General features: G+C 48.6%; 1 protein-coding gene across 18 annotated transcripts in view; it reads right to left on the minus strand.

Annotated features, from left to right (window-relative positions):
• Positions 1–24,121, minus strand: part of TIAM2 (T-cell lymphoma invasion and metastasis 2) — a 249,364-nt gene that overhangs the window by 2,430 nt on the left and 222,813 nt on the right. For all 18 annotated transcript variants that reach the window (XM_021071939.1, XM_021071937.1, XM_021071938.1 and 15 more), the window contains 11 exons: positions 18,265–18,444; positions 15,471–15,539; positions 14,506–14,631; positions 12,408–12,516; positions 7,753–7,932; positions 5,755–5,873; positions 3,754–3,862; positions 2,883–2,941; positions 2,211–2,316; positions 950–1,037; positions 451–605 (listed from right to left, as the gene is read on the minus strand). In XM_021071939.1, coding sequence (XP_020927598.1) covers positions 451–605; positions 950–1,037; positions 2,211–2,316; positions 2,883–2,941; positions 3,754–3,862; positions 5,755–5,873; positions 7,753–7,932; positions 12,408–12,516; positions 14,506–14,631; positions 15,471–15,539; positions 18,265–18,444 — 1,300 coding nt within the window. The remainder of the gene's footprint in view (positions 1–450; positions 606–949; positions 1,038–2,210; positions 2,317–2,882; positions 2,942–3,753; positions 3,863–5,754; positions 5,874–7,752; positions 7,933–12,407; positions 12,517–14,505; positions 14,632–15,470; positions 15,540–18,264; positions 18,445–24,121) is intronic.

Here is a 24,121-nt window from a genome sequence, read left to right on the forward strand (position 1 = left end):
GATTGGAGTGTTCACCTGTGGACTTATTAAGAATGAGTATATTAGGTTTCTTGACCTTAATTCACTAAGTATGGACCGTCCAGAAGCCCTGCACTGAGCCGAGGACACAGCAGTGAGCAGAACCAGGTCCCTTGACTCCTGGGCATCTCAGTGAGAGAGAGAGAGAGAAGGCGGTAGTGCCGGCTGTCAGACGGTGGGAAATGAAGGAATGGGGGTTGGGGGTGGTTCTATTTTATAAAAGGCCTGGGAGCAAGAAGCACATTTTTAGGTTTCTTAAAAGGAAATTAAATCACCACTACCCTGTGTGTTGGGTGTGTGGTGTAGAGCTTACAGAGCTGCTGCTGGCAGTTCACAAAGTGATGGCTTGCTGCTCTGTTACGAGAGCATGTACCCTTGCAGGGAGGTGTGGCACATGCTCCTGAATAAACCCAAGGCCAGCAGAGTTCTCACCTAATTTGGCTGAGACAGGAACGCGGTTCTTCAGGGGTACGAGGCGGTCCTTACATGCTTTCTCCAGAGGCAATTCACACTTTATGTGACGCCTGAAGTTTTCCCGCAGAATAGATCGAATCACTTTGACAATGTTGGTTTTGCTTTCGTTGTCACTGGTGGGGAGAGGGAAAACAAGGGTCACGTCCACTATCTCACCCTGCTGCCGTTCCTCGCGTCCTGGGCGCACTGCTGCGCTCAGGACGACTGGCAGCAAGTCACCCAGCCTCTGGGTGCCTCTCTCTCCTCGCTTAGAAGATCGCTCTTGAACGTCTTCACGCACCGACAGCTGGATTTCCAATCAGTGTGTTCTACCAGAGCTGCCTTTGGCAGCCTGGGGAGGGTGGGTGTGCTCGTGACATCGTCAAATTATAGGAGGGCACTAAAAATAAACCCTTCTTTTAAAAGAAGTAATCCTGTCACATTCCTCTGGGCTTTAGTTTTTGGAAGCCAGTAATACCTGCAGCACAACTGAAAGATGGTTTCTGGCCGTCCTTCTACTTCCGACTTCGTGTGGATCAGCTCCCACAAGGAATTATTTTCCGTCCCTGTGTAGAAAGAAACAAGGGCCTGCACCTTGGCCAAAGATGCTGTGGTCAAGAGGGCAAGAACACTTGCGAAGTTTAAAACTCACAATCTACTGCCCTTTTTTTTTTTTTTTTTCCTCTTTCTTTTTCTTGGCTGCACCTGCAACATATGAAAGTTCCCAGGCTAGGGGTTGAATCAGAGCTGCAGCCGCAGGTCACAGCCACTCCAATCTGAGCTGCATCTGTGACCTATGCTGCACTCGCTTTCAGCATTGCCAGATCCTTAATGCACTGAGTGAGGCCAGGGGTCGAACCCGTGACCTCATGGATACTAGTCAGATTCTTAACCCACTAAGCCACAACAGGAACTCTACTACCTTTTTAAGAAATCAAATATTGCCCATCCCGAGTCTCCTCATTTGCTTGTGTGGCTCAATCTTTGTATGGCTTTTGCAGATAGTTACAGAAAGCTAGACATTCCCATCACTTTGGCTGTTTCCTGAAGGTCTGCAACCATCCCAGTGCTTTCGCCCTACCCCTGGATGCCACCTCTCTGGGAAAGAGGAGGAATGGTCTCCTTTTACAGCCCATTCCTTGGAAGGAACCGTAGGATGTACTCAGGCGCTGGAGGTAAAAGAGACCGGCCCCAAATTCATTCATGGCCTCAGAAACATAAGCACCTCGGACAGAAACTGACCAGACAGCCAGAACGGCACCGCGTGCCTTGGCCTGTCGTCCTTTCCATCGCCAGAAGCTCTGTCACCAGAACGTGGTTATTCTGCAAGCCTTTTTGAACATGTTCCACAGTGGAAGAGTTTTCTGTTTTTTTATGTCACCTACAATCCTCTTGAATCTTAAGGAGTTTTCTGATATATCAAAATTGGTAAAAATTTTAATTTTTGGACGTGTGTTACGGTATCTAGGATATTGGAAAGAAGACGGTTGAAAACTTGACAGTGAAAATAAGGAAACAATGAAAAGAGGTATTTGGCAAAGAAAAGCCATTCACTGGCATATCTTTTCTCCAAATCTGTGAGGAGCTAACACAGTAATCTTGCTTGTCCTCACTTTCCTTGCCTATAAAATAAAATTCTGAGAACTGTTCTTGGGTTCTTGCCTACTTTTTCATTCCACTGTTTTAAAAAGTCTCTTTAAATGTTTCTTTCTGGCATTTGTACAACATACAAAAATTACCTGCTGTGTTCCCCAGTCTGACTTGAAGCGCAGATATGGGGATCAACCAACGAAATTTAAACGGGTCCAGGTCAGCGGAGCTGTGTGCAGGCCGGGAATTGGAGGGCTGGAAGGTGAAAGCCGTCAAGAACAGCGTTAGGACAGCTCGCTCCTGGGGCCGGGGTGGGGGTGGGGGGGCGCGCAGTGCACACAGGAACCCGCTGCTGTGTGGGGCTCGGGGTGCAGAAGGGACTCAGGTCAGGTGTGCTCCCGCTGTCAGGGATCCTCACAGCCTGGCTGGGGACAGGGTGGAGGTGCAGTTTGGGTGCAGAAAGCTCTAGATTTTTAAGCAAGATGGACAAGCAGCCCTTCCATGACTTCATGTTACCTCAAAAAAGAAACCCAAGTTACACAGACTCTTACACGTATGGAACAAACATGGGCCATTTTTAGGGATAGAAAAGCTGGTTTTCTGTGTGGGCCCCAGCATGGGTATTTATGGACATCTTCTTTTAAAGCAGACATCTTTGGTGGGGAGAATAAGAAATACCTTGAGTGTCTGATTGGGTTGGTGACCCAGGAATAAGCAGCATCAGTCAGGAAGGCCTTGGCACTCAGCAGGCTCCCCAGTTCAACAACAGGAAGATACAGTCATGAAAGGATAGCTTTCATTACAAGTAATTCATGTCTTACCAATTTCTTTTTCAGCTTGCAGTTTTCTTTATAAACCAAGATGACAGCTCTCTTAAAAACTAAAGAAAAGAAAGAAAAGTCATTATTTCGTACCAATTCGCCCAAGGCTGAACTACAACTGACTGCTTGAAGACAACAAGCTCCTCCAACTTAAGCTCCAAGGTCCCACGCGGCTAACACGTGAGGGAGTAATTGGTACTTCCTTCCATTCCTATTTGAATTACACAGCACAAGTACCTGCCTGTTTAAAGCTATCATCTGAAGGAGATCCTGGCATTTTGTTTTCTGAATTCCTGTTTTATTGAAAGCTGAGGCCATGGTGTTCATCTCGCCCAGAATACAGTCTAGCCTCGCTCTTGGTGAGAATTAAGACATTTCAAAATGCAGCAAGCTACTAAGATAGCAGGTTTCAAAACAGCCTCAGGAGATCTGTGCCTGTAACACTTGGCGGGATCCACTAAGCCAAGCAGCAGAGGGAAAAGATAAAGAGTGTCCCTGTGAGAGCACTAAAGAGTTGGAGGTTGGCTGTGTTAAGTCAAAGCCACTGGAGCCACGATTCTAAGTCTTTCTGGAAATCAGGCATTAACTGGGCCGGTGGGGTTAGTAGGGTCTTCATTCTTGCCAGGCTCTTTTAAGTTTACATTCTGGATTTTTTTTTTTTTCTTCCAGTATGACTGTGATAGAATTTATACAGTTGCCACATGTCAAGTTCAAGGTGTGTATCATTAGGACTTGATTTACACACACCAGGAAATGATGACCACACCGGGTTTAACGAGCATCCGTCATATCACACAGATACAATATCTCAGAAAAAATAACTCTTCCTTGTGATGAGTAGGTAGGAAGTTCTTCTGAGTGGAATACTAACCAAATACTGTGAGCTCAAGGTCCTTTCTGGCTTTTCCTAGAGACAGAAATGGATTCAACCAGGAGACGGTCGAGTGCATCAGAAGTTCCCCCATTGAAAGTTCTGTGACCTAAATGGTAAGAACGGATCAAGGAGACACGGAAACATGGATATTGGTGTACATGTTAGGTGTAGGCGGGGTGGGGGGCGGCAGGAGAGGGGGTGCTGTTGCATATGAGGGATGATCACCTGTACATGGTCACTGCTCAAATGCAGGCAGTGTCTGTTCAATTTTTACGGTCCCTGGAGTTCCTGTCGTGGCTCAGTGGTTAACGAATCCGACTAGGAACCATGAGGTTGTGGGTTCAATCCCTGGCCTCGCTCAGTGGGTTAAGGATCCGGCATTGCTGTGGCTGTGGTGTAGGCCGACGGCTATAGCTCCGATTCCACCCCTAGCCTGGGAACCTCCATATGCCACGGGAGCGGCCCAAGAAATGGCAAAAAGACAAAAAAACTCTACAGTCTCTGTAAACGTGGCCCTTAATGGCAGTTTTGAAAATATGAGTTAAGCATTAAACTGTTTGAAAAGCATAAAATGGAGTTCCTCTTGTGGCTCAGCGGATTAAGGACCCAACATAGTGTCCCTGAGGATGCAGGTTCGATCCCTGGCCTCGCTAAGTGGATTAAGGATCCGGCGTGCGGTATAGGTCACAGATGTGGCTCAGATCTGGGTTGCCATGGCTATGGTGTAGGCTGGCAGCTGCAGCTACACTTCGACCCCTAGCCTGGGAACTTCCATATGCCACAGGTTCAGCTGTAAAAATAAAAAGGCATTTTGCTCCAGTGCACACCCTGTATGTGGGTGAGACCTGCCTCATGACCTGTGGCATGGTGGTCATTCCACCTCAGTGTCAAGGGGCACCCCCCGCCCCGATGCCTTTGTTCACACTTCCCCCAGGAATTAGGACATTTAGCACCTCAAATCTCTAAACCACACGAGGCCTGCTAATAGAAGTCTCAACATTGAAACTGAATTAAAAAAAAAAACTCCAGCTCTTTTCTGTTCTGCCTTCTACTACTTAAATGATAATGCTTCTTATACATAGACTTGTTAAAGCTTAAGATTCCAAATTTAGTAATCCAGCCAGAAAAGATAAAGAGAGAAACTGTCAAATTCCACTTAAACTACTTTTATAAGTAAGGAGATAGCCACCAATATTTAAGGTTAGAAAAGACGCAAATAAAAAAGGAAAGCCCTGAATTCTTCCGACATGCTGGCTCCCACTGCCTTATCCATTCAATCCGGCAGCCCACGCTCTCCATACATGGTCTAGCTTCCAGATCTGCCTTAACCTCACGCCTCACAGGAAAGATGGAAGCGGGAGGGATACGAGCTCAGTGATGTTTCTTTTTTTGTACAATGTTAACTGGACATAAGGTCATGTTTTTAAACCCATGTAATCAATTTTATGTTACACTTACACTTAAATTGTGTGGCTTATTATAAGCACTAAGATCCAAAAGAGGAGTTCCCTGGTGGCTCAGTGGGTTAAGGATCCGGTATTGTCACTGCTGTGGTTTGCATCACTGCTGTGGCAAGGGTTCGGTCTCTGGCCCAGGAACTTCGACATGCCACAGGCATGGCAAAAAAAAAAAAAAAAAAAAAAAAAAAAATCAGTGGGATGGACTGGGATTCTGGGGCTAATAGTTGCAAACTATTGCATTTGGAGTGGATAAGCAGTGAGATCCTGCTGTATAGCACAGGGAACTCTATCTAGTCATTTGTGATGGAACATGACAGAGGATAATGAGAGACCGGGTTACTTTGCTGTACAGCAGAAACTGACAGAACACTGTAAACCAGGTATAATGAAAAAAAATTAAAATCATTAAAAAAAAAGAAAAGAAAAGAAAGTTTCAGGGAACTTCTGCAGAAAGCCCTAACAGGGGGCCTGATGTGGCAGTTCACAGACCCAGTGACCACAGGCATTAGGCCTCTCGGGATCCAGAAGTCCTACTGACCTCCTTCTCCGTTCCGCTCTGCTCTGCTACTAGCTGGTCAAACACCGTCCCGTAATCCTCGTATATCTTCTGCATCTCATTGATGTGGCTTGCAACTTTTTCCATTGCCTTTAGTGCTTCTGCAAAATATGCAATCATATTTATTTTATAATTTTTATTTGAAATCCTACCCCACAGCAATAATGAAAAAGCTCAAGATTCAGGCCAGAATTCGAGACCGGTTCTTACTAACAGCAACATCATTCAGGCAAGGATCAAAGAGCCCACGGTAACTTAGTTATTATAATGAAGAGCAGAAGAATTATCTTCCACCTTGAATGCTCTTTGAAATGAGACAAGTAAAAAGTATCACTACTAATAACAGGTCACACTTACTGAGCACTATCTGTGTGTTCTATTAGGTGGTTTATGTGAAACATCTCATTTAATGGGCCTGTTATCAATCCCAGTTGACAATGAGAAAACTCAGATGCAGAGGGCCTGTGTGTTCTACCAGGCTTCTGAAGACAGACATAAGGGGTGGACCCAGAATTCAGACCCAAGGCCAACTGGTCACAGATACCTGCTCTTAAGTATTGCCTCTCCTCCTGGACCACTTACTGGAATGGTGAGCAGCAACAGTTTTTTAAATAAGAACTTACAAATACCTCTGCAAATGCCTGACAGCCAGAGCAATTGCTTGCATTCATACATGGCCTTTATTTGTAATTTTTAACAGGCACGTGAGGAACAAAGTGATTTTGTCAAAGTCAAAAAGCAAGTGATTTTTTTCAAGTCACCTCCAAATTTGCTAGTTTTCATACTTTGTTCTTCTGATTTAGTATTTTAATTCAGTCTGGAGAATTTTTTTTAACAGACCCCTTTTAAAGATCATATTAATGCAAAGTGAACTATTCACACAGTATTTATTTGGATGAAAATTATAATTTGGATCATTTCTTTACAGACTTTAACTGTTATACAAAAAAATTTGTCCTGGAGTTCCCATTGTGGCTCAGGGGTAACAAAACTGACTAGTATCCACATGAGGACGCAGGCTCGATCCCTGGCCTTGCTTAGTGGATTAAGGATCCGGTGTTGCTGTGAGCTGTGCTGTAGGTTGCAGACATGGCTTGGATCCCGAGTTGCTGTGGCTGTGGTGTAGACCAGCAGCTGCAGCTTCGATTCCACCCCTAGCCTGGGAACCTCCATAAGCCATGGGTGTGGCCCTAAAAAGACAAAAAAAAAAAAAAAAAATTGTCCTTATTACTTATACACAAGTTTGCTTGTCACAGAAAAGGAGCAAGTTTAATTTTCACTCTTCTTGGTGTTTGCTATTCAGTGATATGAATATTTATCAAAAAGTGTGTTTCTCTCTCCACATGCTTTATTATATGTAGTGTACCTAGACCTCCTAGTTTTGACACTTGGAGAACAAATCCCTCTTTCTCTCCAATCCAAACAGCATCTCTTTAAGAGATACTCTATTTACTGTGAAACTTAGGGGCTGTGTGTATTTGGCCAATGTGTATCTGAGGCCAATAACTTCTGAGGTTGCAAAAGAAGACAGCTCAGTGGGGCTTAACCTGTCATTGGGAGTTTGGTTTCAGGGCCAGGCTCTGCTCCGAGATGTCCACAAGGTGGCGCCCCACCCAACGTATTCCATCAGCAGTGCTCACAAGGCTGCACTAAATTGTGAGAAAACAGGCCTGACCCTGGCAGCTCTGTTTGTTAAACAGGTGCGACCCAACGCAGCTTATTTCAACTCATGGAGCTTAAACTGCCTTCTCTTAGAAATAAGAGTGGAATCATCCCTCCAGCGGCTCTTCAACGAGAGAATTTTTGCCAAATTATTTTGCCCGTTTAAAGGGATGGCCACAATATCTAGCTCTCTTCGCATACTAAAATTAGATCTCAGATTAACCATCCCAGCACTGAGCAATGTGGCAGAATGCGGCACTCCACAGGGGGAGGGGATCCGCAGGCGCGGTCACACCAGCACCCGAGCCCCCTTGGTACCTGTCAGGTGATAGTGCTCCTCGCTCTCGTGGTCCGTCAGGGACACCAGTTCCCGGAGCAGTAGGGGGTACTTGAGCACCCTCTGAACTGGCTTGATGAGGTAGGACTCCAGCGTGGACGAGTGCTGCTTGGTGGGATTCCGGGCGTCCAGAAAGGCTTTGAAGGCTTTATCTGTTTTCGCTACAAGCAGAGGGATTAAAAGACCCTTAGAAGAACATGGCAGGATGAGTTAGATTCTACTTCACTTAGGCATTAATGGAGTTACAGACAATCCACGTCTACAGGCCCCCTTGAGTCATCCTTTGAGAAAAGCCCAGCATGCCTGTGGATCAAGTGCCGCAGCATCACAGCTCTGGGATGAACCAGAGCGAATGGGGGCTTGTGGAACTGCCGGGAGAGCTCCGTCCACGTGCCCAACAGGAACATGGTGCAAAGGGCAGGGGCCTTTTCCTTTTCTGGCTGCCCCGAGGCATAGGGAGTTCCCAGGCCAGGGATAAGATCCAAGCCACAGGTGTGACCTATGCTGCAGCTGCAGCAACGTCAGACACTTAACCCACTGTGCCAGGCTGGGGACTGAACTTGCAACTCAGTGCTCCCATAGCACTGCCAATGTCATCGCACCACGGCAGGAATGCCAGGAGGCTGACTTGCAAGGCACATGCACATGCAGACCCACGAGAGAGGTTGTTATAGGTGCCGGAAAAGTGAGTCTCAGACCGTTCATAAAGCCACAAAACGGTGTTATCCAGACCCTACCCCAAACCCCTCCCCAAAAGATTCATAGAGCAAAATGAACCAGTATTTTCTTCCACTGACCTAGCACAGGTCATTACTTATTCTACACAATTAAAGACTTCTGTAGAACAAGATCTTTCTCTTTTTTTCCTTTAAAGATAATAAGCACTGTAGCCTCCATCTCCACAGTTCTGAGCAGTACCAGGTTCAGACCCCTCGTGACAGCGAAAACCTTTTCTCCACTGGGTATCACAAAGGTACACGTGTGAACCTAAGTGCATTTTCTTTTTTTTTTTTTTTTTTTTTTTTTTTTGCTTTTTAGGGCCACATTTGCGACATAATGGAAGTTCTCAGGCTAGGGATCAGATTGGAGCTGCAGCTGCCGGCCTACACCACAGCCACAGCCACGTGGGATCCTTAACCCACTGAGTGAGGCCAGGAATTGAACCTGCATCCTCATGGATACTAGTTGGGTTCGTAGCCCGCTGAGCTGCGACGGGAACGCCCCCCAAGTGCCTTTAGTCTCGGGAGAGCCAGTGGATACACCAGCTGTTGGTTGTCGACTGCACCTGCTGACACTGGTTGACCAGCTATAGGAATTCAGCCAGTCTGGATGACGGCCTTTACCGGGGGTTTTGTACAAGGGCAAGAGACAACTCGTATGAGATGCAGTACCATTTTGTGTGACCACCAGACAAACTGGATGGTGGGATGACCCTTCTTCCTCTTTGGTGGCGAAGAGGAGGTGAGCAAGCCATTTGTACGCTTTTCATTACCGTACTTTCAACCAACTAAAGCAGTTCCAATACGGGGGGAGGGAGGGATGGACGGGGGGTTTGGCGTCAGCAGGTGCAAACTCTCACATAAAGAAGAGATAAACAACAGGGTCCTACTGTCTAGTACAGGGAACTGTATTTAATACCCTGGGATAAACCGCAATGGAAAATGCTCAAAAAGAATGTATATGTGAGTATGACTGACTCACTTTGCTGTGCAACAGAAATTAACACAACATTGTAAATCAACTATACATCAATAAAATATTTTTAAATGATTTTTATTTTTTCCATTATAGCTGATTTACAGTGTTTTGTCAGTTTTCTACCATACAGCAAAGTGACCCAGTCACACACACACACACACACACACATATATATATATCCATTCTTTTTTTTTTAAAGTTCCAATACAGGAGTTCCTGTCATGGCTCAGTGGTTAACGAACCCAACTAGTATCCATGAGGCCATGGGTTTGATCCCTGGCCTTGATCAGTGGGTCACGGATCTGGCGTTGCCGTGAGCTGCGGTGTAGGTCACAGAAGGGACTCAGATCCCTTGTTGCTGTGGCTATGGTGTAGGCTGGTGGCTACAGCTCCGATTCGACCCCTAGCCTGGGAACCTCCATATGCCGCAGGTGCGGCCCTAAAAAGACAAAAATAAATAAAGTTCCAATACAGGAGCTGCCTCAAACACTTGCGCTGTTGAGGAAGAGAGCCCTGAGTCACTGGGCTCCAGGGAGGCAGCACATCACAGTGGGAGCCAACTGCACGAGGCCAGCCTGAACTCCAGAGGCGGCATTCAAGTCGCCCGGAAGTTATCTTTTTATCCTGGAAACGCTTGATATTGTAACAGTTCAAGCTTCAGGGGGCTCAGATCCAATTTCCAAGGACACCAGAGAATGCAGGTAGCCTGGGAACCTTTCCCGGAGACAGCAAGATGAACTAAAAAGGACGACACGTATTTTTATACGACGCTTTCCACTGTAGGACTCGCACGGACCAGCAGTGACTCCTGGGGACCCGTGTGTGTTTGATGTTCTCTGGGCCGACGAGTGACTGCTGCTCACGCCCTTGAGCCTAAAGACCTCCTCTCATCTCTGCCACCAGAAATAGCAATTGCAAAGAATGGGAGAGAAAAACATCCTCTGAGGGGCAAAATTGAGAATTCTAATCTCATGCTAAAAGGTGTGTGGCGACTGAAAGAAGCCCGTGGTGACAGCAACCCCAGTTAAGCCTTCCTGGTTCAGGGTGTGATGAAAGAAATGTTCACATGCTGAGGTATGAGGACGTCACTCTGACCTACACATGGGTTGACCTGAATTTCATGCTTACGAAAATATCCTGCTATGGCCAAGCAAACGCGCATTGTGCATCGGCTTTAATTATGAAAGAAAAGAGCCCACTAACCAGAAGCAAAGAATGTCAGCATTCGGAGTTCCTGTGGTGGCTCAGCGCACTAAAGGACCTGGCATTGTCCGTGTGAGGATGTAGGTTCAATCCCTGGCCTCGCTCAGTGGGTTAAGGATCTGGCATTGCTGCAAGTATAGATCACAGATGTGGCTAGGATCCAGTGTGGCTGTGCCACAGGCCCCAGCTGCAGCACTTTTTTTTTTTTTTTTTTTTTTTTGGCTTTTTGGGGCTGAATCTGCAGCATTAGGAGTTTCCAGGCTAGGGATCAAATCAGAGCTGCAGCTGCCAGCCTACACGCCACAGCCACAGCCACACAGGATCCAAGCCACATGTGCAATGTACCCCACAGCTCACAGCAACACTGGGTGCTTAACCCACTGAGCGAGGCCAGGCATCGAACCCGCATCCTCATGGATACTAGTCAGGTTCATAACCTGCTAAGCCACAACAGGAACTCCTGTAGCTCCAATTTGACCCCTGGCCTGGGCATTTCCACATGCTGCAGCACGCCAGAAAAAAGAAAAGAATGTCTGTATTAAAAACGAAGGTTAAATGCCTGCCTTCCTGGGGTGCCAATGCGTGTCTTCCTTTGATGATAAGACTCCCTTCCCAGGTGCCAAAGCCATACCGACTGGCTGTGTACGTGCTGATCTGGTTCTTTGAAACCCTGCAGGATCGTATCCCTGACTTGTTTGCTTCCTTTGTTCTGACAAGACTTAAAACTGTGCTGAAAACCGTACTTCTCCAGAGCAGTTCCTCAGAGCTGCTGGACAGGCTGTCTTCCGGGCGACAGTTCTCAGTTTGGCTCAAATAAAACTCTTCTATTAGAGATTGCTTGATGATTATTTTCATCAATAGGTACAACAAGAATAACTTGAACATCGGGTTGATGACACAGTGATGATGACAGCGGCACAAAAACTCCCCCCGATACTTCTACTCCTGAAAAGGGTCATTGCCACTGGCAAATCTCTGACTATACTTCCCAGCCTGGGCTGACCCGCTGGCCCGTCACTGAAAGCCCAAGGGGGTCAATGTCCTGGCCGGCTGCCCCCAGGCTGACCCACTGCAAGCCAGCAGTGAAGGCCCGGGCACCTCTCTAGCTGCCCAGGGTAACAGGGGCTGTTGACACGAGGTGGGGGAGGAGCGATGCAGGGTGGTCACCCAGTTACCTCGGACGTCAGAGAAGTTAAAGTCTTCAGTTAAAGCTGATAAAAATGTGGAGGACAGAAGATAGTTCCAGGCCAGGATACGGGCTGTGAGAAACACCAGTCTCACCAAAGAGGCTTTTCATTTTACTTAACACACTTTTTGTGAGTTTGGTGGTGGTTTTTTGTTTTTTGCAAGGGGTCCTCGGGTTTAAGAAGAAGAAAGAAAGAAAACAAGAAAGAAAGAAAATGGCCTTCACTGCCTTCTGCTCCCTCCAGGGGCTTATATGGTTGGTTAAAAGTTTTAGAGCAGGGAATTCGGTGAAAAAAGGACCCAGATGTGATTTAACAGCAACGTGACACGTGGCAAAGCAACTTTTCTGCCCTCAGACACACACATTCACTGTTATCAGAAAACTGATACAAACAAACTTCCTCTTTAATGTCTGTCAATTTCAAGGCCAACAACGGAGCATAGTCTGTTGTTTTAAATTACACGTATCCGTACATACTGAATACAAATGTACTCTTCGTTAACAATTAGAATGGCACAAGCATAGCTATAAAAGGTCTGAGCAACTTACCCCGCTCTAGAACCTTCTGCACTTTAATATGATTAGCGCAGAAGCCGCTGTACAGCTTAAAGTGGTCCGCATAATAAAGGAAAGAGCCTCCAAGGGAGAACAGTAGTTTCTAGAAGGAAAAGGGGAAAAGTTACATCGGACGGGGTTTCATCAATGTCTGCTGGCTCAGGCATGACATCTGGCTGCTTTGGTGCCTCCGTGGCCTTTGTCTCTGAGATTCCAGAGCGCTAGTGCCTCAAGGAAGCCACCCACAGAAAGCCCAGGGCAGCCTCATTTGCCCAAGAAATGCAGAAGAGCCCTGCGTCCTGCTAGCAGATCTTCAGGTTGACTGAAAAGTTTCTGGCAGCAGAAAAGACATGGAAACCACCTCAATGTCCATCAGCAGGTGAGTGGGTTAAGAAGATATGGTACATACAGCCATGGAAAACTACTCAGCCATAAAAAAGGACAAAATAATGCCATTTGCGGCAACATGGACGCAACTAAAGATTCTCATACTGAGTGAAGTATGTTGGAAAGAGAAAGCTAAGTACCATATGATATCCCTTATATGTGGAATCTAAAATAGGGCACAGGAGTTCCTGTTGTGGCTCAGTGGTTAACGAATCCAACTAGGAACCAGGAGGTTGCGGGTTCGATCCCTGGCCTTGCTCAGTGGGTTAAGGATCTGGTGTTGCCGTGAGCTGTGGTGTAGGTCGCAGACATGGCTCGGATCCCGCGTTGCTGTGGCTCTGGTGTAGGCTGGTGGCTACAGCTTGATTCAACCCCTAGCCTGGGAACCTCCATATGCCGTGGGAGTGGCCCCAGAAATGGCAAAAAGACAAATAAAATAAAATAGGGCACAAATGAAATGAAAAACAGAAACAGATCACGGACATGGAGAGCATGTGGTTGCCAGAGGGGGAGAGGGAAGAAGTGGGCTAGATGGGGAGTTTGGGGTTGGTACCTGCAAACTATTACATTTAGAATGGATAAGCAATGAGGCTCTACCTTACAGCACAGGGAACCATATCTGATCTCTTGGGGTAGAACATGATGGAAGACAGTATGAAAAAAGAATGTGTGTGTGTGTGTGTGACAGGGTCACTATGCTGTACAGGAGAAATTGATACAACACTGTAAATTAGCTATATTATAATTAAAAAATTTTTTTTTAAAGTTCCCACTGTGGCACAACAGGATTGGTGGTGTCTTGGGAGTGCTGGAACGCAGGTTCGATCCCCAGCCCAGCACCGTTGGTTAAGGATCCAGCGTTGCCACAGCTTTGGCTTAGGTCACAACTGCAGCTTGGATCTGCTCCCTGGCTGGGAACTCCATATGCTGCAGGGTGGCCAAAAAAGAAAAAAGAAAAAAATTCTGGCAGTAGAGACTAATGACAGAGTGTGCAATCAAGAACAAGAAAGAAAATTTTATTAAAAAAAATGCATCTGACACAGTGGGATACAAATAATCTGAGGCTAATTAATAAGCATTTAATAAGGAATGAATAATTAATTAATGTTATGAATGATTACTCGCTGCACACTCCCTTAGCCCCTTTTTACTCCCTTCTGCCTTTCCTTCCCCGGAGGGACCTCCAGCCAGTCACCTGTGTCCACACTGGAGACAGAGCTCCGCAGAAGCGCCCTATCTACCAACCAGAAACAGCACAGACCTGGAGAGCAGGCTTGTGGTTGCCGGGGTGGGGGGAGTGGGATAGACGGGGAGTCTGGGGTTGGTAGATGCAAACTGCTACATTTAGAAGCTCTCCCAGAACAGGTGAACGCCTAGGCTTTCATCTCAGGGTCATGTGACCGTGGCGACACCACATCAGACGCGGTAGATGCAGTCGCCCTACAGATCCTCTGGTGGAGCTGAGTTTGGAGCGTGGACACGGTCCGCAGCAGGCAGACTCCCTAAAAGCTGTGCCGCCCAGACGTCTGATCCCCAGAGCATGTACTCAAGGACACAGAGCCTCCTTTTAGTGTCCGCCAGACAAAACCAAGCAGTGGAAGCACTGAAGTCATCTTTTAAACAGTCAAGGGATCACATTCCTTCGAAGAGAACTCTGCACTGGACCCACCCGATCTTGCTTTAAACCCATGTCTGCGAGACTCACCCGAAACTGCGAGGGGGTTTCAAGTATGTTGAAGTCAGATGACGCGGAAATTCCGTCCTCCAGAGTCTCCAGAAACACCTTTTGAAATTCAAGCATCTCTGGCAAACTTCCAAAAAGCGACTCCATCTAGGTGAACACGAGGATTTGAAAAGAGGCTGTTAGTGCCGGAGACGTGGATGCCTCTCTCTCCCTCTCAGACGCACAGATAAATCACGAGTCATTCACCAAGAAGGAGACAGAGGTAAATCCTGCAAAGACGACGGCATGTTCCTTCTGGGATGCAGCTGCCACACAGAGAGTCTCACAGCTCCAGGCCCTGTAATTCTATGATAATTTTTTATTAGGGGTCAAGTGTTCAGAACTCAGAGTGGGGGTTGGGGGGAGATGGAAGTCAGCAGAAAAGAACTCATTCCTGTGATTTCGCATTAAAAACTCATGCACTGAAAAGTAATTTTGGTCGTATCTTCTAATAGAGAAAGGACACGACCCTCCCCTGTGTTTGTAACTCTCGCCAGAGTTCCCATCCTGGCTCCGCAGAAATGACTCTAACTAGTATCCATGAGGATGCAGGTTCGATCCCTGGCCTTGCTCAGTGGGTTAAGGATCTGGCGTAGCTGTGAGCTGTAGTGTAGGTCACAGATGCAGCTTGGACCTGCCATTGCTGTGGCTGTGGTGTAGGCTGGCAGCTGCAGCTCTGATTGGACCCCTGGCCTGGGAACTTCCATATACTGCAGGTGTGGCCCTAAAAAGACAGTGTGTATATATATATATATATATATCTTGCCACCTCAATGGCTTTGGAGGAGGCCAAAGGTCTCCAAGGCCAGAGAGACAACGGAGTCTCTCTGAAGATCCTTAAGTCTTGAATGTCCTTTTGGAAGCAGGAGATGAAATCTAGGTGTGTTCTCCGAAGGGCAAACAGAGACCAGGCTATGGGTCAGCAGGTGGGGAGGATGGCTGTTTACCTCGTCTTGGGTAAGGAAGGTCTCACTTTGAAGTGGCTCCAAGTATAAATCAAAGAGGCAGCTCAGATCCTGAAAGACAAAAGGGGAGCGTCTTTAACCCTTAAGTCTCCAACATACCCGAGCATTTCCAGCAGCTCCAGACTCCCACTGGGAATGATGAAGTTGATGCCTTGTTGAATTCTTGACCCTGAAAGTGGTGCTTCTTGCTCACCTATTTCAAAGGGGTGCACAGCACAATCTGTTCAGTAGCTGGGCCCGCATTTTCCTTTACAGCTCCATCACCTGCTCTGCATATTTAAATGTCTGATTGGCAGAACCGGGATCTTTCTTTGGGCCCCTGTGGCAGGAGCACTCATTCCCCTGCAGAGAAGTGAGCCCTGGCCAGGTCCTCGCCAGCTGTGGCCCCATCTGCTGGCCGAGTTGGCTTCCTCCTCTGCCTCAAGGAGCACGGTGACAGCTCCAGCAAGGACAGCTGAGCCACTTCAGCTTTGGGGCTGACGCATGAGCAGGACTGCAAACTCCCATACTCAAATGCCAGAAAAAAAAAATGCCCAAAGATGAGCAGTCATAATGTTTACGATTTAGGCCACATCTGAGTCTCTAGCCAACGGGGCTCCAACAGTACTGAGGGGGGGGGCTTGACTGTGTTTATAAAATTCCTTGAAGTTTTTTGTTTTTGTTTTGATCCTGAAGCCAAGATCAGGATATAATTTGATGACAGAAATGATTTCTTTTCCTTATTTCATTTATTCTGAAGAATTCTGAGTCCCAAAATAGCAGAAGTATCTGATTACTTCACCCTCATGTTGTAATGGAGAAACCCAGCCCTGGAGAGCTTTGAAGAGCCAGAAGCCTCCAGAACCTCGTGGTGCAGGTTCTGAAAGCAAGCGGATAGGCCCGTGACGCCGAGTGTTTGACAAGAAATCCGCCCTGGCCTCCCCTCCCTCTCTGCTCCACAGCGGCTGCTGCAGAGGAGGGGTGAGAAGTTACTGAATTGTATCCCACATGTTGAAAACTCCACGTCGCATCTGGAGACCCAGGTTAAAGGACATGTAAAAGTCCACGTTAAATATCAGCAACATCCCAGAGCTCCATCGTGGCTCCGCGGGTTCAATCCCTGGCCTCGCTCAGTGGGCTATGGATCTGGCATTGCTGTGAGCTGTGGCGTCGGCCAGCAGCTGCACCTCCAATTCAGCACATAACCAGGGAACTCCCATATGCTGCAGGTGCAGCCCTAAAATTTAAAAAAAAAAAAAAAGAAAAGTCAGCAACAAAGAGAAAAAGTAGAAGTGACGTGTGTGTGTGAACCACACTAGGCATCAGGGCTGGTTATTCTGTGCGAGGCAGGGGCACAAGGTGCCGGCCACTGGTGCCCAGGACCAGTGACACCAAGACTGGCCGCTCAGAGCCTCAGGGCCAGAGCTGCAACACCGGCAAAGGAGACGAAGCACAGGTTGCTCGCAGAGACGGGAGGGCCCCACTTTTCACCTCCCTGGCCCACAGCATCCACACCAGTCCCGACCAGGGTCCCAGCGCAGCGACCCTCCAGACAGCGTGATCTGCTGGTACCGTATAAACAACAACAACAAAAAGGGACTTGGATTCTGCTCTCAACTACGCCCATGACGCTGCGGGTGAAAACTCCACGACCACCATTGGGCTGTCAGGAGGTGAAGCCTCAAACACCGCAGCGCACAGAGCTGCTGGGAGAGGGCACAGTGGCCCCAGGATGGTTTGGAAATCTGGTCTCAACCGCCTGGATATTTCCTTATCTCTGCACATTTGGTGCAGGGCAAGACAGAGTAGGAAAGGAAAGGAAGCTGTCACCGCCACAGCCTTCCTTCCTCCCCTAGGGGACCAAGAGAAGGGGCTTTGGTGTTCTCCCGAGCCACCTGTGAACGAGGGTTTTGGCAAAGTCCAGATGAAACCACAGGGATGTTAGTAAAAGGGGAAACTCAGATGTGTCTTGTGGGGAAAGGAGAGAGGGCTGCGTGTGTGCACGTGTACCAAGGCTTCACTCACTGACCTGGCATGTTAGAGCTGGCGTGAGAACACACCTGTCTCAGACCCCGGATAAAAGTCTCAGAAGGGACCACCCAAGGCCACACCAGCAGGTGGAGGCCAAGCCAGCCCTGGATCCTCAGCCTACCACACTATGTCACGCTGCTGCCAGCAACTGGCCAACGAAGTCAGTGTAAAATAGTTCCAAAGCGTCAGCACGTACTTAAAGCCAAAGAACTCTGTCTTCCCAAGCGCCCGGTGCATTGTTTAGAAAATGTCTCTCAAACTACTGACTGAGGCTTCTGAGATAAAGAAATGCACTCCCCAGGTACCGAAAGGCTCAGCTGCCACCGCGTGTGGTGGCTGGGGACGGCCCATGTGACAGCCAGCGCCCTGGTGGTGGGGCTCCGTCCTGAATGATAATGGCCTGAGCTCCGGGGCCCGAACCAGCAGCCGCTTGTGAACTTGCTGTTCCTCCCCGACAGGGACCTCCATCCCCCTTCACTACACCAGCCCAGGCTCCCTTCCCACAGACGGCAAATGACAAGCTAGAACATCTGTTTCCATAGTGAAAGCTACCTTGGTAACAAAACAAAGCGGGAACCTAATTTTCCCAAGCCTCTCACCTCCCGCCCTCTCACCCTTCCCGGCAGCAATTCACCACCTGGCGGAGCAGGCGTCTCCCTCAGGATGAGTGGCAGGGTCCCCAGGCAGACAGGACCCGGGGGCCCTGTCAACACCCGACTGGCCGCTACAGGAGGGCAGCGGGAACTGTGGGGGCATCTCCTGTTACCTTCACATAGGACTTCTCCGTGTCCATGAGCTCCTGGATGACTTTTCGGAGGCGATCTGCATCCGAGAGGTGGCGAGCCAGCGGCCTCGGGGGTGGGTCCTGACCCTCGCTTGGTCCTTCCATGCCGTTGGGCTGGGTGTCGTGGAAACTCCTGCACAGCGCGGCGATCTGCTCAGCACTCTGCGAGGGAACAAGAGGCACAGCACGTTCTCCATCGTTATCGGCCACCCGCCAAGGGTGCAGGGACCGCCTCTCTGCCCCGGGCTCTTGCCAAGTCTCACGGGGCGTTCATCCAGGGCACATGGCCGTCTCCATCTCAAACCCTGCTGCCTACCACTCAAGATTCCGGGAGAGGGAGTTCCCGTCATGGCTCAGCGGTAATGAACCCGACTAGTATCCCTGAGGTTGTGGGTTCGATCCCTGGCCTCGCTCAGGGGTGAAGGATCTGGTGTTGCTGTGGCTGTGGTGTAGGCCGGCAGCTACAGCTCCAATTTGACCCCTAGTGCGGGAACCTCCATATGCCATGGGTATGGCCCTAAAAGACCAAAAAAAAAAAAAAAAAAAAAAAATTATGGAGTGAAGACATGACCGTACACTTGGCTCAGTCCTTACCCATGATGCTATTTCGCCCTCAGTAGCTCTTTGAGAGCTGCGTCCTGCGTCCTGAGACTAGAGAATAGGGCACAGTGATAACCAGCTGCTATGGAGTTGAGGTTGCTCTAAAATCAAGGTGATGGCTCGGTGACAGCACAATGAGGGACAGACTCAATGGGTCTACTCTGTCCCCTCAATGGTTGGCCTAAGAGAGCTCTGTCACCCCCCACCACCACCAAACAGCCCTGGGAGACTTGGGAACAGTGCAGCAGGTCAGCAGTTTCATGATGGCGTGGCCACCGTGGGGCTTGGAGTTCTACCCCCAAATCCAGCCCTGGAGCTCTGCAGTCTCAGGCCAAGTAGCAGAGGTAGGAGTGGGGATGCGTGAGCTGCTGCATCTGCCAGGAGTGCGGGTAGAGGTTGAGATGTGTAGCAAAGAGAAGGTCCCCACCCTGAAGGGGTGCAGAGCCCAGCGGAGTGAAAGACAGGGAGCAGGTGACACAGCAAAGCCCAGAGATGCTCTGGGGGAACCTTCACGGAGGAGGGAGCCTGGAGCAGGTCCTGAGCACTAGGTCGCCATGTGTCAGACCCAGGGCATGGGACAGGGGGGTCATTCCAGGTAGAAAGAAAAGAATCACACAGATTAGAGACAAGAAGGAGCAGGAGTGTCTCTGGGGACAGACAGCCTTCTGTACAAGTTCCCGCTTAGATTTAAGCACAGCACGGACAAGTCTTCTCAAGGAGAACCCATTTGCACGTTCCTGCTTGAGGCTGGTGGTTTGAAGCCTCAAATGTGTGTCCTCCTGTATGCTTCCATCTGCATGAAATCATTGGATTCATTCATAGTATCTTTTCCCTCGGAGTTCCCCTCATGGCTCAGAGGAAACAAATCTGACTAGTATCCATGAGGACGAAGGTTCTATCCCTGGCCTCGCTCGGTAGGTTAAGGATCCAGCGTTGCCGTGAGCTGTGGTGTAGGTCGCAGATGGGGCTCAGATCTGGTGTGGCTGTGGCTGTGGTGTAGGCCGGCAGCTATGGCTCTGATTGGATCCCTAGCCTGGGAACCTCCATATGCCACAGGTGCAGTCCTTAAAAAAAAAAAAGACAAAGTATCTTTTTCCTTATCTTTTTTCCTATTCCTCCCACCCACAAGTTCCAGCCCATCTCACCACCTACCAGTCCATCAGCCAGTCAAAGAGCAAGGGCCATACCTTTCCTTGTCATGGCCCCCAGTGCCCAGCTCAGGGTTCAGTCTACCTCTATTGTACTGACATTATTTTGAATCACAAAGCAGCTTAGTCCCAATACAAATGACTGATCCATCTTTGGCACCTCGACTAAACCTCTCCTCTCTTTGGCGTGGTGTCTCCATACCTGATCTCCAACACTCTGTCTGGGATAAAAACTGAACCTGCCAGAAGCACCTCTTCATTCTCACTTAATTCATTTTCTTTGCTGGGATATTTCAGAACACTAGCCACTCCCACAAGCATGCTGGTCCACTCGGTGGCCCAAAGCACGCTTGGTACACTGAGGGGCCTCAAAATCCACTCAGGACACCCATCCTCTCTCCTTCTCTCCTTCCCTCTTCTACCCGCTCCTGCCCAACACAGTGTGTTCATGTGATGGAAATATACGCTTGACACCGACACTCAGCAGTGATCTCCTGGCTAGACTTTCAGTTCAGTTTGGTGGGGACCCAATGAGAACTTGCTCTGCCTCCAAAGAAACAGAAACCAGCCCCTGCCAAGGTAGGAAACACCAAAGCACAGCCTACGGCAGACTGGCAACAACCACACACATGTGTGTCGCAGACGTAAAACGTGACACACATTAAACAAGTGGGAACATCACGCTGGAACAGGCTGTCTGGACGGCTTCAGGGAAGAGTGGATTGTAAGTGGTCCTGGAAGGCGAGTGCTCCAAGGGAGAAGCACAGAACATGCCAAAGGCGCAGGGGAAAAGGAGCCTGGTACTGACAAGAGCCCAACTCACGGCAGCGGGGAGGGGGCGGGGGGAGCCAGGGGCCCGCAGACAGGGAAGAGGAGAACTCCCAGCCTGCCGGCCCTTTCGTGTAATTGCTTCTCTTGTGTTTTGACATTAATCTTGGTGCAAAAGCTCTATCAACCAGACACACAGACACATCTTAAGTAACTTGCTACGGAAACAGTGAAAGCACTACGATCCTCCTGGGACGTACACAGAATCCCCTTGCTTCTGTCCTTCACGAGGACACCAAGCGTGGTGCTGGTAAGGCCTGGCAGACGACGTCCATTCAGGGTAAACTTCCGAAGAACAAGAAAAGAGACGTGGACCTTGCATCAATCGGAATGCAGCTTGATCTATCGAAATGTCACACAGCACGTTTGAAGCAACCAAATCTTACGACTCATTATGGAAGAAACTCCAAACTGTCCAGTCATGCTCTAGAAACCTAACGACACACAGCAAAAGTCAAAGGGAACAGTGCAACCCAAAGGCAGCTTTCCTTCTCTTCCAGGAGGTGAGCCTTAGAAAGGAGCACGAGGGAATATAAGCAAACCAGCCCCAAATTCTCTCCTCCTCCTCCTACTTTCTAGGGGACTTCAATCCTGGCCACACACTTATTTTGGGGGTAGCAGCTATAAAAAAAAAAAAAAAGAAAGAAAGAAAGAAAAACTAACACCCATGGCTGGACCAACCAAATCAGAATCTGAGTATTCTTTTAAAAGTTTCTTAAGTGATGCTGATGTGTGACTCATGTGAGAACAACTGGTCTACCCATCAATAAAGCAAGCATCTGCTTGCGTTTTCCAGAAGGATCACGCCGCCCTCAGGGTCTGCAATGAAGGATGGATACATCAAGCGTGTATACACCACGCTCCTAAGACAAGAGAAAGCAGACAGAATCACACTGTGACTGGTGTTCCAGGTCTGGCTCTCATAGCAGCTCAACAGCCCAAGATAATAATATTGAAACTCCCAAACTCACTCATCTGAAATCTCTATACTGGTATTTGCACCAAAAGCTCAGACAATACAATTTTACAACCCTGAAAAGTAACAGTTTCCAGGGCTGTAGAAGCCGTATTAATAGCTCAAACATATACTGTATAAAATAAGATCTGACAAAATACACCATAAGTGAAATGGCAGCTGGTGAGACTGCAGCTTTGCCTTTGCTGGGATGTCAAAAATCACACCTAACGATGCAGATTTTAAAAATAAAGTATCTTGCCATTTTAGAAAATCAGAATTCATTTTAAGAACACTTCTGGTAAGATTAACTTGGAAAAGTGAATGTTCGCTTAGACTTTTCATAGCAAATGTACCTTTGAAGGTACCACAATGAAGTGCTCAGAGGCTACAAAGTGTTACCCTTCTCACACTTAGCAGTTTGGCTGTTGTCTAGGGAAGTCTGCAAGGATTGTCTGCAATCAAAAGGAGGCGGGGCCCCTAAAAGGAGAAGAGTAACAGTAACTGTGTTTTTAGGTTGTATCTCAAAGAGTCACTCAGTTGACCGTATTTCAGTTCCTCCATTCTCAGTGATGGTTATAAACAGTGAACTGTTAAGTGATGGTTATAAACAGTGAACTGTTAAGTGTAGAATTCCGGGTGTATCTGATAAGCAATTTCTAGGAATAGTGACCCGTGTGGTTGGGATATTTTCACACGTGTGCGTGGCGATGGAGGTGAAAAATGGAGCACAAACTAGGCTGAGAGGACCTGAGTTCTAGCCCTGGCTCTGCCTCCAGCCCTCCATACGTGCTGGGCAAGACTCAGTTCTGCATCTTCAATCACCTCATTGATCGAAGAAGATGCATTACCTATTGCATCAGGTAACGCCTCGAGTTGCCTTTGGAGTCAAGGAGAAATGAGAAATAGCATCAGTTGAGTACTTGCTATATCCGAGGAAGAGATGGTGGAAGGTGTTCTCACAGAACTAGAGGACATTCGGTCCTTACTTTGTGACTCACTGAGACCTCAGGTTGGGGGGGAGGCAGCACCCTGATGGCACAGGGTTGACCACCCCTGGAGCAGCCAGCAAAGCGTGGGCAGAACAGACTTGTCCCTCTGGCTGCCTCTGCCCACCATGCAGTCGGGGCTCTCATGGCCCTAGAAAATCCAAACACACCCCAGGTGGGCCCAGGATGCAGCCACCAACCTCTGGAGGCATCTCTGCTGGGGGGCGGGGGGAGCACATCTGCATGCAGCTGTGACTTCCTTTAGGCTGATTCCTGCTCCCTTCCATTCCTAGAATAGCTGCTCTTAAAGCAAGACAGGGAGTTCCTTGGTGGTCTAGTGGTCAGGACTCAGGGCTTTCACCACTGCAGCCCGGGTTCAGTCTTCGGTTTGGGAACTGAGAGCCCACATTAAGTTGCTGAGTACCTTGCCCCGCCACCGCCGCCCCCCGAAAGCAAGAAGGTGTCCACAAGTTAGGGCTGGGCACGCATGAAGATTCCCTAGCCTGACAGGGGCTGCTGGTATTGTGCAGAACCAACAATCCTGGAACCTGAAACTCAGACTGGTGTTTCCCGGTTCACAGTGATCAGTGCTAAGAACCTTTTTTTTTTTTTTGTCTTTTTCCTATTTCTTTGGGCCGCTCCCACGGCATATGGAGGTTCCCAGGCTAGGGGTCTAGTCGGAGCTGCAGCCGCTGGCCTACGCCAGAGCCACAGCAATGCGGGATCCGAGCCGCGTCTGCAACCTACACCACAGCTCACGGCAACACCGGATCGTTAACCCACTGAGCAAGGGCAGGAACCGAACCCGCAACCTCATGGTTCCTAGTCAGATTCGTTAACCACTGTGCCACAACGGGAACTCCAGTGCTAAGAACCTTGGGTCATCATGGGCCTCACCATTTATAAGAGACCATAGAACAGACACCCCAGGGGAGCCCAGCCGGGGAAGGGGTGGCCTGCGTCGTGAGGGCTCATACGGCACCCCACCCCACCCCGCTTCACTGTCTGGAGCCCCGAGGACTCGCCTCAGTAAATCACCTCAGAGTGGGCTGCGGAGCCAGCGGTCACATCCTAGCAAATTAAGTCAGAAATACCCCTTTGGGTTAAAAAAAAAAAAAAAAAGAATATCTAAAAATTGTACAAAGGACTTTTTTGCATTTCCCTCCGCAATTCATGACAGACTCTAACTTACAGAAAGAGGGGATGTCAACCCCAAATGTGCCCAGCAGAGGGCACTCAGAAGGAGCAGTGAGGGTTGGTGGCTTTCCCGGGCAGGCTGATGGGCACTGATTCCAGGTGAGCTGGATGCCCAATGTATA

The sequence above is a fragment of the Sus scrofa genome, chromosome 1, assembly GCF_000003025.6.
Source record: "Sus scrofa isolate TJ Tabasco breed Duroc chromosome 1, Sscrofa11.1, whole genome shotgun sequence".
NCBI lineage: Eukaryota > Metazoa > Chordata > Mammalia > Artiodactyla > Suidae > Sus > Sus scrofa.